This window comes from Rana temporaria, chromosome 8 (genome assembly GCF_905171775.1).
Source record: "Rana temporaria chromosome 8, aRanTem1.1, whole genome shotgun sequence".
Classification (NCBI taxonomy): Eukaryota; Metazoa; Chordata; class Amphibia; order Anura; family Ranidae; genus Rana; species Rana temporaria.
In genome coordinates this window covers 185745939-185757641 of record NC_053496.1, presented here as the reverse complement: position 1 = coordinate 185757641, position 11703 = coordinate 185745939, and the positions used below count along the sequence as shown (strand labels likewise).

Here is an 11703-nt window from a genome sequence, read left to right as displayed (position 1 = left end):
TGAAGATAATACATAAATATAAAAAATGATCTTCCTCTTACCTGATCCATGCCGCAGGAAAGCTACCAAAGTAGTTCCAGCTTTCACCCATCACGGTGGGCAAGTTGTGCCAACATTCAGGTTTACATAGGGTTTTATTAGAGAAAACCTCATACCTGGACCTGTAGAAGACCCTGCCAGAAACTTTTCGTGCCACGTATGTATTAGTACACCAAAGTCTGGATCCCACAGACCTCCGCAGAGAGACATTACAGGCAAACCTTGTTTCTTCTCTTTTTTTTTTAAAGTGTATTTTGTGCGTGTACTCGAGAGAGGAGCCGGACTGCAGGAGTTGGGAGTAGGCAGGCCTCCCCCAGAGGCAATCTGCCACCTTTCTCCATGCCCTGGGTGGCAATGGAGGGTGTGTGAGGGGGTCCTACCACACAGCCCGCCCTACCTGCTCCGCTTTGAAGCCCAACGGGGCAGAGGGACTCCCTATAAGGGAGCGAGAGGCTCTAGCCCGCTCAACCAGCCCCGTTAGTCCTTCGCCTCTCTTTTTAGAGACCGCATGGTCAAAGTGCGTGCATGTTAACCCAATTTCGAGTGCGTGTAAGTGTGGTGGTTTTTGTGGAAGGGGGGTGGGCGTACTAAGCGCAGGCTTACCTCGCATAGCACACCCACCGGGAGCCGGGCTGAGACCACCAAACTCAATTCACATGTAGCCGAGACCGGGATCCGAACCCATAGCTGCAGAAGTGAATGGCTTTTCAGCGCAGTGCCAATCGCGTTGAGCCACCACAGCTCCCTAACCTTGTTTCTTCTCAACACGAGGCCCGGGTGCCAACCATCTTAGGCCTTTGATATCAGCCCGAGGAAAGGTTCTGGTTATAGCTCCTAGGTCTCCGCAGCCAGACCATCAAAATTATCTTTATTTTGCCTAATGGACGACAGGACAGTGGAAAAAAATGCAACGATAGTTCAACTTTAAGCAGAAATCCCATTTATTCCAATAGGGCTAATTCACATCAATGACTACAGATTTACATGATTCGGAATTATTATTTTATTTATTTTTACAAAATTGAGGTTCCCGATATGAATTACTTTGATGAGAAGTTGTCTATGGGGACTTTGCATTTTCCCCCTTTTGCATGGGGCAGATAATAAATCTACACCTTATTGTCTTTTATATGCATAGGATATGACTTGGTATATAGACATTGAAGGTAAAGGCAGTAAATAATGAGATCCATAAATTACATATAAACATAATATTACAGCAAAAATCGTTACAAAATAATAACATAATTCAATACACAAAATCCAGCAACCTGCCAAGCAGAATGGGAGATGTTGGTGGTTTCAGTGATGAGAATGGAGTTGGTGTTCCAGAAACACGACTTGACTCACAAGACTGGGCTGTTTGTATTCATGCTGATCCTCTTGTTTAGGCAGTGACACCCCTCCTTCTCTCTCCTAGAGGGGACCCACCTGGCAGTGACACCCCCTCCTTCTCTCTCCTAGAGGGACCCAACCAGCAGTGACACCCCCTCCTTCTCTCTCCTAGAGGGACCCAACCAGCAGTGACACCCCCTCCTTCTCTCTCCTAGAGGGACCCAACCAGCAGTGACACCCCCTCCTTCTCTCTCCTAGAGGGACCCAACCAGCAGTGACACCCCCTCCTTCTCTCTCCTAGAGAGACCCAACCAGCAGTGACACCCCCTCCTCTCTCCTAGAGGGACCCAACCAGCAGTGACACCCCCTCCTTCTCTCTCCTAGAGAGACCCAACCGGCAGTGACACCCCCTCCTTCTCTCTCCTAGAGGGACCCAACCAGCAGTGACACCCCTCCTTCTCTCTCCTAGAGAGACCCAACCGGCAGTGACACCCCTCCTTCTCTCTCCTAGAGAGACCCAACCGGCAGTGACAGCCCCTCCTTCTCTCTCCTAGGAGGGACCCAACCAGCAGTGACACCCCCTCCTTCTCTCTCCTAGAGGGACCCAACCAGCAGTGACACCCCCTCCTTCTCTCTCCTAGAGGGACCCAACCAGCAGTGACACACCCTCCTTCTCTCTCCCAGAGGGACCCAACCAGCAGTGACACCCCCTCCTTCTCTCTCCTAGAGGGACCCGACCAGCAGTGTCACCCCCTCCTTCTCTCTCCTAGAGGGTCCCAACCAGCAGTGACACCCCCTCCTTCTCTCTCCTAGAGGGACCCAACCAGCAGTGACACCCCCTCCTTCTCTCTCCTAGAGGGACCCAACCAGCAGTGACACCCCCTCCTTCTCTCTCCTAGAGGGACCCAACCAGCAGTGACACCCCCTCCTTCTCTCTCCTAGAGGGACCCAACCAGCAGTGACACCCCCTCCTTCTCTCTCCTAGAGGGACCCAACCAACAGTGACACCCCCTCCTTCTCTCTCCTAGAGGGACCCAACCAGCAGTGACACCCCCTCCTTCTCTCTCCTAGAGGAACCCAACCAGCAGTGACAACCCCTCCTTCTCTCTCCTAGGAGGGACCCAAACAGCAGTGACACCCCCTCCTTCTCTCTCCTAGAGGGACCCAACCAGCAGTGACACCCCCTCCTTCTCTCTCCTAGAGAGACCCAACCGGCAGTGACACCCCCTCCTTCTCTCTCCTAGAGGGACCCAACCAGCAGTGACACCCCCTCCTTCTCTCTCCTAGAGGGACCCAACCAGCAGTGACACCCCCTCCTTCTCTCTCCTAGAGGGACCCAACCAACCAGCAGTGACACCCCCTCCTTCTCTCTCCTAGAGGGACCCAACCAGCAGTGACACCCCCTCCTTCTCTCTCCTAGAGGAACCCAACCAGCAGTGACACCCCCTCCTTCTCTCTCCTAGAGGAACCCAACCAGCAGTGACACCCCCTCCTTCTCTCTCCTAGGAGGGACCCAACCGGCAGTGACACCCCCTCCTTCTCTCTCCTAGGAGGGACCCAAACAGCAGTGACACCCCCTCCTTCTCTCTCCTAGAGGGACCCAACCAGCAGTGACACCCCCTCCTTCTCTCTCCTAGGAGGGACCCAAACAGCAGTGACACCCCCTCCTTCTCTCTCCTAGAGGGACCCAACCAGCAGTGACACCCCCTCCTCCTCTCTCCTAGAGGGACCCAACCGGCAGTGACACCCCCTCCTTCTCCCTCCTAGAGGGACCCAACCAGCAGTGACACCCCCTCCTTCTCTCTCCTAGAGGGACCCAACCAGCAGTGACACCCCCTCCTTCTCTCTCCTAGAGGGACCCAACCAGCAGTGACACCCCCTCCTTCTCTCTCCTAGAGGGACCCAACCGGCAGTGACACCCCCTCCTTCTCTCTCCTAGAGGGACCCAACCAGCAGTGACACCCCCTCCTTCTCTCTCCTAGAGGGACCCAACCAGCAGTGACACCCCCTCCTTCTCTCTCCTAGAGGGACCCAACCAACCAGCAGTGACACCCCCTCCTTCTCTCTCCTAGAGGGACCCAACCAACCAGCAGTGACACCCCCTCCTTCTCTCTCCTAGAGGGACGCAACTGGCAGTGACACCCCCTCCTTCTCTCTCCAAGAGGGACCCAACCAGCAGTGACACCCCCTCCTTCTCTCTCCTAGAGGGACCCAACCAGCAGTGACACCCCCTCCTTCTCTCTCCTAGAGGGACCCAACCGGCAGTGACATCCCCTCCTTCTCTTTCCTAGAGGGACCCAACCAGCAGTGACACCCCTCCTTCTCTCTCCAAGAGAGACCCAACCAGCAGTGACACCCCCTCCTTCTCTCTCCTAGAGGGACCCAACTGGCAGTGACACCTCCTCCTTCTCTCTCCTAGAGGGACCCAACCAGCAGTGACACCCCCTCCTTCTCTCTCCTAGCAGAGGAAGACAGACAGATCTCTGAAGTCTTTAGTGATCTCTGATTTCCTTATAAAGTGTTTCTTCCATGATAAAGATCAGAGGAGCGCTCAGCCATGTGTTGTCTGAGGTGTATATCAAGGTGTGCTTCTTCCCAGTGTGAGATCTCTGATATACGGCAAAATATGATCCATATAGAAGACATTTCCCGCACTCAGGACACTAATTCACCTCGAGGGTTGTGTGGGTTCTCAGATGTCTGGTAAGGCCAGACTTCTGTGAAAAACATTTCTCGCACTTGGGGCAGGCATACAGCTTCTCAACTGTGTGCAGTCTCTTATGTCTAGAAAGACTGGTGTTATGTGAAAAGCATTTCCCGCACTCGGGACAGCAAAACTGCTTTTCCCCCGTGTGGCATGCCTGATGTACAGTAAGAGCGGACTTATGTGAAAAACTTTTCCCACACTCTGAACATGAATACGGCTTCTCACCCGTGTGAGACCTTTGATGGATGATAAGGTTGGCCTTCTGGGAAAAACATTTACCGCACTCGGGGCAGGAATACGGCTTCTCACCTGTGTGGATTCTTTGATGTCTAAAAAGATCTGTTTTCCGTGTGTAACATTTCCCACACTCAGAGCAGGAAAACAGCTTTTTCCTCAAGTGGGATATCTGATGTATATTAAGATCGGACTTCTGCGAAAAACATTTCTCACACTCAGTGCAGGAATATCGCTTCTCAACAATGTGCAATCTCTGATGTTTGATAAGATTGGCCTTATCTGAAAAACATTTCCTGCACTCAGGGCAGGGGTAGAGCTTCTCCCCTGCGTGAGATTTGTAATGTATGACAAGTTCTGACTTTTCAAGAAAACATTTTCCGCACTCAGAACAGGAATAAGGCTTTTCCTCCATGTGGGATCTCCGATGTGCAGAAAGCCTTAATTCGGAGCTAAAATTTTCCGCACATTCAGGACAGGAAAATTTCGCCTTCCCCTGAATCCCGGCACCGCCCCTCACAGTACGAGGTTGCTCAGAGTGGGAGGGGTTCCATGGTCTATCCACACTGTGAAGTCCTCCATCCATAGTGGAGCTCATTGTCTTTTCTCCTCCACAATCTCCTGTGATGTCCTCATCTTCCATTATACAACCTGGAGATAAAGTGAGACGATCCTTTGAGGGTTTCTCCATGGCGTGTCCTGGAAAAATAGAAAAACATCATCAATAGATATGAGAGGATTAGTTCACTTCCATCAAGATTCCATCTGGATCAGGTAGATATGAGTGAGGAGATGTTCTCTGTGGAGGTCCCAAAGGTGGGTCTATTCCCCCCATCAAAGAACCTTTGGTCCTCCTCCCAGATCACTTCTACATTTACACAGCCTTGTCAGAAGACCAGGAACCAATGGGGACTGGGAGGGGCGTGCTCTTTACACAACCACAAGCCTAGGCACTGGGTCATGTAATCTCTGATAAACAAGAGGGTCAAAGTTCAGACTTGTAGACCCTTTACCATAGAACAAGTGACCTTAGGCCTAGGCTTCTGGGAGGTGACCGTTATCAAGCTAGGACCGATCAGTGTGCAGCAACAGAGGAGAGATAAGAGAAGAATATATTATGGGTCACCTGTGCTGATCTCTGTAGGAGTGTCCTCCTCTATGAATGTCCTCGTCATTCCAGCCTCCTCCGTATATCGCTGATCATCCCTCACATACGTCTCTTCTTCTTCTTCACCCTCGACTTTTATGATAATCAGATCTTCACCCTAAACCAACAGAATGGCAGAAAATAACATCTGTAACATAGAAGTACAAGTGAAACTCGAAAAATTTGAATATTGTGCAAAGGTTCATTTATTTCACTAATGCAACTTAAAAGGCGAGACTAATATATGAGAGAGACTCATTACATGCAAAGCAAGAGGGTTCAAGCCGTGATTTGTCATCATTGTGATGATTGTGGCTTACAGCTCATGAAAACCCCAAATCCACAATCTCAGAAAATTAGAATATTACATGCAATCAATAAAACAAGGATTGTACATAGAACAATATCGGACCTCTGAAAAGTAGAAGCATGCATATGTACTCAGTACTTGGTTTGGGCCCCTCAGTACTTGGTTTGGGCCCCTCAATGCGTCATGGCATGGACGAGACCAGCCTGTGGCACTGCTGAGGTTTTATGGAAGACCAGGATGCTTCAATAGCGGCGTTCAGCTCTTCTGCATTGTCGGGTCTCATGTCTCTCATCTTTCTCTTGGCAATGCCCCGTAGATTCTCTATGGGGTTTAGGTCAGGTGCGTTTGCTGTCCAATCAAGCACAGTAAGCCCACGGTCATTGAACCAGGTTTTGGTGCTTTTGGCAGTGTGGGCAAGTCCTGCTGGAAAAAATCCCCATAGAGCTCGTCTGTGGAAGGAAGCATGAAGTGCTCCAAAATCTCCAGGTAGACGGCTGAGGTGACCCCGGACTTAATGAAACACAGTGGACCAACACCAGCAGATGACACGGCTCCCCAAATCAACCCAGACTGTGGAAACTTCACACTGGACTTCAAGCATCTTGCAGTGTGTGCCTCTCCATTCTTCCTCCAGATTCTGGCTCTTTGGTTTCCTCCATTCTCCGGATCCTTGGTTTCCTCCATTCGTCCTCCAGACTCCGGCTCCTTGGTTTCCCCCATTCTTCCTCCAGACTCCGGTTCCTTGGTTTCCTCCATTCTTCCTCCAGCTCCGGCTCCTTTGTTTCCTCCATTCCTCCTCCAGACTCCGGCTCCTTGGTTTCCTCCATTCTTCCTCCATACTCCGGCTCCTTGATTTCCAAATGAGATCATCAGAAAACAGGACTTTGGACCACTGAGCACCAGACCAGGTCTGCTTTTCTTTAGCCCACGTAAGACGCTTCTGACGTTGTTTGTTGGTCAGGAGTGGGGTGACAAGAGGAATACGACATTTGAAGCCCATGTCCAGGATCCGTCTGTGTGTGGTGCTCTTGATACACCGACTCCAGCCTCAGTCCACTCCTGGTGAAAGTCTCCAACACTTCTGAATGGCCTTTTCCTGACAATCCGCTCCAGGCTGCGTTCATCCCTGCTGCTTGTGCACCTTTTTCTTCCACACAACCTTCTATTAATGTGCCAATTTGATACAGCACTTTGGGAACATCCAACTTCTTTTGCAATTACCTTTTTGAGGCTTTCCCTCCTTATGGAGGGTGTCAATGATGGTTTTCTGCACAACTGTCAGGTCAGTAGTCTTTCCCATGATTGTGATTCCTACTGAACCAGACTGAGAGACCATTTAAAGGCTCAGGAACCCTGTGCAGGTGTTATGGCTTAATTATCTGATTAGAGTGGTACACTTTGAGCCTAGAATATATGCACCTTTTCGCTATATTCTAATATTCTGAGATTGTGGATTTGGGGTTTTCATGAGCTGTAAGCCACAATCATCACAATGATGACAAATCACGTCTTGAACCCTCTTGCTTTGCATGTAATGAGTCTCTCTCATATATTACTTTCACCACTTAAGTTGCATTAGAGAAATAAATGAACTTTTGCACGATATTCAAATTTTTCGAATTTCACCTGTATTTATGATGTGAGATCACATAGAAAATATCATCTTGTAGAGTCCACACATCATCTCCACATGTCAGAGTGTTCAATCACTTTATGTTCCCGACCCTCAACTCCACCTACCTGATGATGGTGGGGGGTGGTGTGACCTTCCTGTGTGGAATCCCGGGAATACAGAGGACGGGGACATCTCTCTGGTGGGTTCCTGCTACTAGGTGGCTTCATCATATCCTTGGGTTCATCAGAAAACTCCTCAATCACACCATACTCCTTATCTTCTTCTATAAACTCTTTCTTAACAACAATATTATAATCCTTGGGGCTTTCGCTCTGGATGTATATTAAAACATTCATTGTAACAAACAGGCTTGTGTATAAATCGTGACTACCAATAATTGCTACTCATTTACCTGGTCATGGTGTGCATAGTTGTGATCTTCCTGTGTGGAATCCCGGGAATCCTGAGGACGGGGACATCTCTCTGGTGGGTTCCCATTACTGGATCCATCTGTAGGAAACACACACACTGACTGAATACATTGTTTCTGTGTGTTTATCAGATGATGGGGGATCTAGGTGGAGCCTCCGTACTGCTCTCTCCTTTACAATAAAGTCTCCTCTTACCCGGTGATGTGAGGGGCGGCTGATTGTCCATCATGACGTCCTTGTAGAGATCCTTGTGTCCTTCTAAATACTCCCACTCCTCCATGGAGAAATTGACAGTGACATCCTGACACCTTATAGGAACCTGACACACACAATGATACAGTCACCATCCAGACACACCCCTTGTCTGTTACTGGATAATGTCCCAGAATTCCCAGAATCCTCCTCACCTCTCCTGTCAGCAGCTCCATCATCTTCTTGGTGACTTCTAGAATCTTCTCCATGTTGTGTCTCTCAGATTTTAGGGAGTCACATGGAGGCACTGTGATGGTCATAGGATCACCTGACTTCACAGGAGGAAATCTCTGTATTGAGGAACCAATAGGAATATCATGTTAGAATCCCAGAATCCTTCTCACCTCTCCGGTCAGGTCTGTGTTTTATTAATAGAGATAAGAGTGATGTCATGTGACCTCCCAGAATCCTCCTCACCTCTCCGGTCAGGTCTGTGTTTTATTAATAGAGATAAGAGTGATGTCATGTGACCTCCCAGAATCCTCACCACCTCTCCGGTCAGGTCTGTGTTTTATTAATAGAGATAAGAGTGATGTCATGTGACCTCCCAGAATCCTCACCACCTCTCCGGTCAGGTCTGTGTGTTATTAATAGAGATAAGAGTGATGTCATGTGACCTCCCAGAATCCTCACCACCTCTCCGGTCAGGTCTGTGTGTTATTAATAGAGATAAGAGTGATGTCATGTGACCTCCCAGAATCCTCCTCACCTCTCCGGTCAGCAGGTAGATGATCTCCAGGGTGAGGTTTAGTATCCTCTCCGTTATGTGACTCCGGCCCTCCTCCATCCTCAGTGGTTATGTGATCTATACAGGTTTCCTGTAGACCAATAATTGATAACAGAATTAGCTGGACATTTGGTGACAATGTGATCTGTTAAACACACTCGTTCTATTTCCCCATTACTTTTCTTTTATACCGGTGTTTTCACTTCAATACGGGAAGTCATCTGAAATCGGAAGAAATACTGAGAGCGATAGACACACTTTGAGCAGTTAAATGGTAGATTGATTTGTCTGCGTGTACATCAGACTGAAAAGAGGGATATTTTAAAGGGCAAAAGCATGACAGAGAAATTTGGGTTCCCAGTGATGGACAGCGATGAGAGCTATGATAAAATAATTTCGCATTACCTTCTCTACTGCCAGTTCCAGCAATGTCTTCTCTCTAATGCCTACAAATTCACCTCTCACCCGGAACTTCCTCTCTGTACCTGACATCACTTCCTGTCTGTACCTGACATCACTTCCTGTCAACTTTTAATAGAGACTCGCTGTCTCTATAGTAGAAGTGAGATCCCCCATCTTGTGGAGTTAAGAGGAACTGCAGTCCTGAGAAACGTCTCGGAGTGGAACACGGCCTTGTGCTGTGTATGTACTGTACAGCATCTCACAAAAGTGAGTACACCCCTCACATTTTTGTAAATATTTTATTATATCTTTTCATGTGACAAAAAAAACTGAAGAAATTACACTTTGCTACAAGTAAGTGTACAGCTTGTACAACAGTGTAAATTTGCCATCCCCCCAAAATAACTCAACACACAGCCATTAGGGCCAGATTCACAAAGAGATACGACGGCGGATCTCCTGATCCGCCGTCGTATCTCTGAGTCCAGCCGGTCCGATCTATGCGACTGATTCATAAGAATCAGTTCCGCATAGATCTCCCTTAGATCCGACTGGTGTAAGTGACTTACACCGTCAGATCTTAGGCTGCAATCTCCCGCCGGCCGCTAGGTGTCGCCTCGGTCTTTTACGCGTCGGATATGCAAATGAGGAGAACCGCCGATTCAGAAACGAACGCCCGCCCGTCGTTTTTTTTTTACGTCGTTTGCGTTCGGCTTTTTCCGGCGGATAGTTACCCCTGCTATATGAGGGGTAGCTAATGTTAAGTATGGCCGTCGTTCCCGCGCCGAGTTTCAAATTTTTACGTCGTTTGCGTAAGTCGGTCTGGAATACGGATGGCCGCAATTGACGTTGCCGCCGAAAACAGTGACATATAGTTACATAGTTACATAGTTAGTCAGGTTGAAAAAAGACACAAGTCCATCCAGTTCAACCACAAAAAAATAAACAAACAAAATAAAAAACACAATACAATCCCATACACCCAACTCCATACCCACAGTTGATCCAAAAGAAGGCAAAAAAACCCAGCAGAGCATGAGATCCAATTTGCTACAGCAGGGGAAAAAATTCCTTCCTGATCCCCCGAGAGGCAATCGGATTTTCCCCGGATCAACTTTACCTACAAATCTTAGTACTCAGTTATTTTATGTACATTTAGGAAAGAATCCAGGCCTTTCTTAAAGCAATCTACTGAGCTGGCCAGAACCACCTCTGGAGGGAGTCTGTTCCACATTTTCACAGCTCTTACTGTGAAAAAACCTTTCCGTATTTGGAGGTGAAATCTCTTTTCCTCTAGACGTAAAGAGTGCCCCCTTGTCCTCAGTGTTGACCGTAAAGTGAATAACTCAACACCAAGTTCACTGTATGGACCTCTTATATATTTGTACATGTTGATCATATCCCCCCTAATTCTCCTCTTCTCAAGAGTGAATAGATTTAGTTCTTCTAATCTTTCCTCATAGCTGAGCTCCTCCATGCCTCTTATCAGTTTGGTTGCTCTTCTCTGCACTTTCTCCAGTTCTCCGATATCCTTTTTGAGAACTGGTGCCCAAAACTGAACTGCATATTCCAGATGAGGTCTTACTAATGATTTGTACAGGGGCAAAATTATATCTCTGTCTCTGGAGTCCATACCTCTCTTATACAAGAAAGGACTTTGCTCGCTTTGGAGACCACAGCTTGGCATTGCATGCCATTATTGAGCTTATGATCAACTAAAACCCCCAGATCCTAGCGATGTCATTTGGAGCATGCGCACTGGGGAATTTCGCCGGCGGCGCATGCGCAGTTAAATCGGCGCGGGAACGCGCCTGATTTAAATTGTACGCTCCCCCTAGCCGCGGAATTTGAATTCCGCCGGGGGAGTTACGATCCGACGGTGCAATTTTCGAGGTAAGTGCTTTGTGAATACTGCACTAGCCTCGCTAAATTGCACCGGCGGATCGTAAATCACATAGATTACGCGGATCTAAAGATCCGCTAATCTATGTGAATCTAGCCCATTAATGTCTAACCTGCTGGCAACAAACGTGAGTACACCCCTAAGTGAAAATGTCCAAATACCTTCGGCCCCATCTCTAAGATTGTCCTCCACTGCTCCTGTGTTATTTCCCCTACATCCTCTTCCCATCTCTCTCTTTCCTTACGGAGGTTCAAATCGGTGTTGACTTTTTTGCTTATCTGTCCGTATATTTCGGATAGAAGACCCTTAGTTGAGTCTGCCTGGAGTATATTTTGAAAGAGAGGCGTTTTATTCCACTCTAAGGCCTTGTACTCACGAGCAGACATGTCCGATGAAACCGGTCCGCGGACCGTTTTCATCGGACATGTCTGCCCGGGGACTTCTGTTTGATGGCTGTACACACCATCGAACAGAACTCCGCGCGTAAACAATACGCGGGGCGTGTCCGCGGTGTCGCCGTGTCGATGATGCGGTGTTGCCGCGACAATGTTGCGGCGACGTGGGCGGCCTGCCTTTTAAATGCTTCCACGCATGCGTCAAA

At 48.5% G+C, this 11703-nt stretch overlaps 1 protein-coding gene across 1 annotated transcript; it reads right to left on the bottom strand.

Moving 5' to 3' along the window:
• Positions 1 to 3762: 3762 nt before the first annotated feature.
• LOC120909645 (gastrula zinc finger protein XlCGF17.1-like) lies at positions 3763 to 5021 on the bottom strand. Its single transcript, XM_040321408.1, has one exon. The coding sequence runs from the start codon at positions 5004 to 5006 to the stop codon at positions 4038 to 4040; it is 969 nt and encodes a 322-aa protein (XP_040177342.1). The 5' UTR covers positions 5007 to 5021; the 3' UTR covers positions 3763 to 4037.
• Between the last annotated feature and the right edge of the window lie 6682 nt (positions 5022 to 11703).

Coding starts and splice junctions, on each gene's coding strand:
- LOC120909645 (XM_040321408.1), bottom strand. CDS start 5,006: ATGGAGAAACCCTCAAAGGATCGTCTCACTTTATCTCCAGGTTGTATA.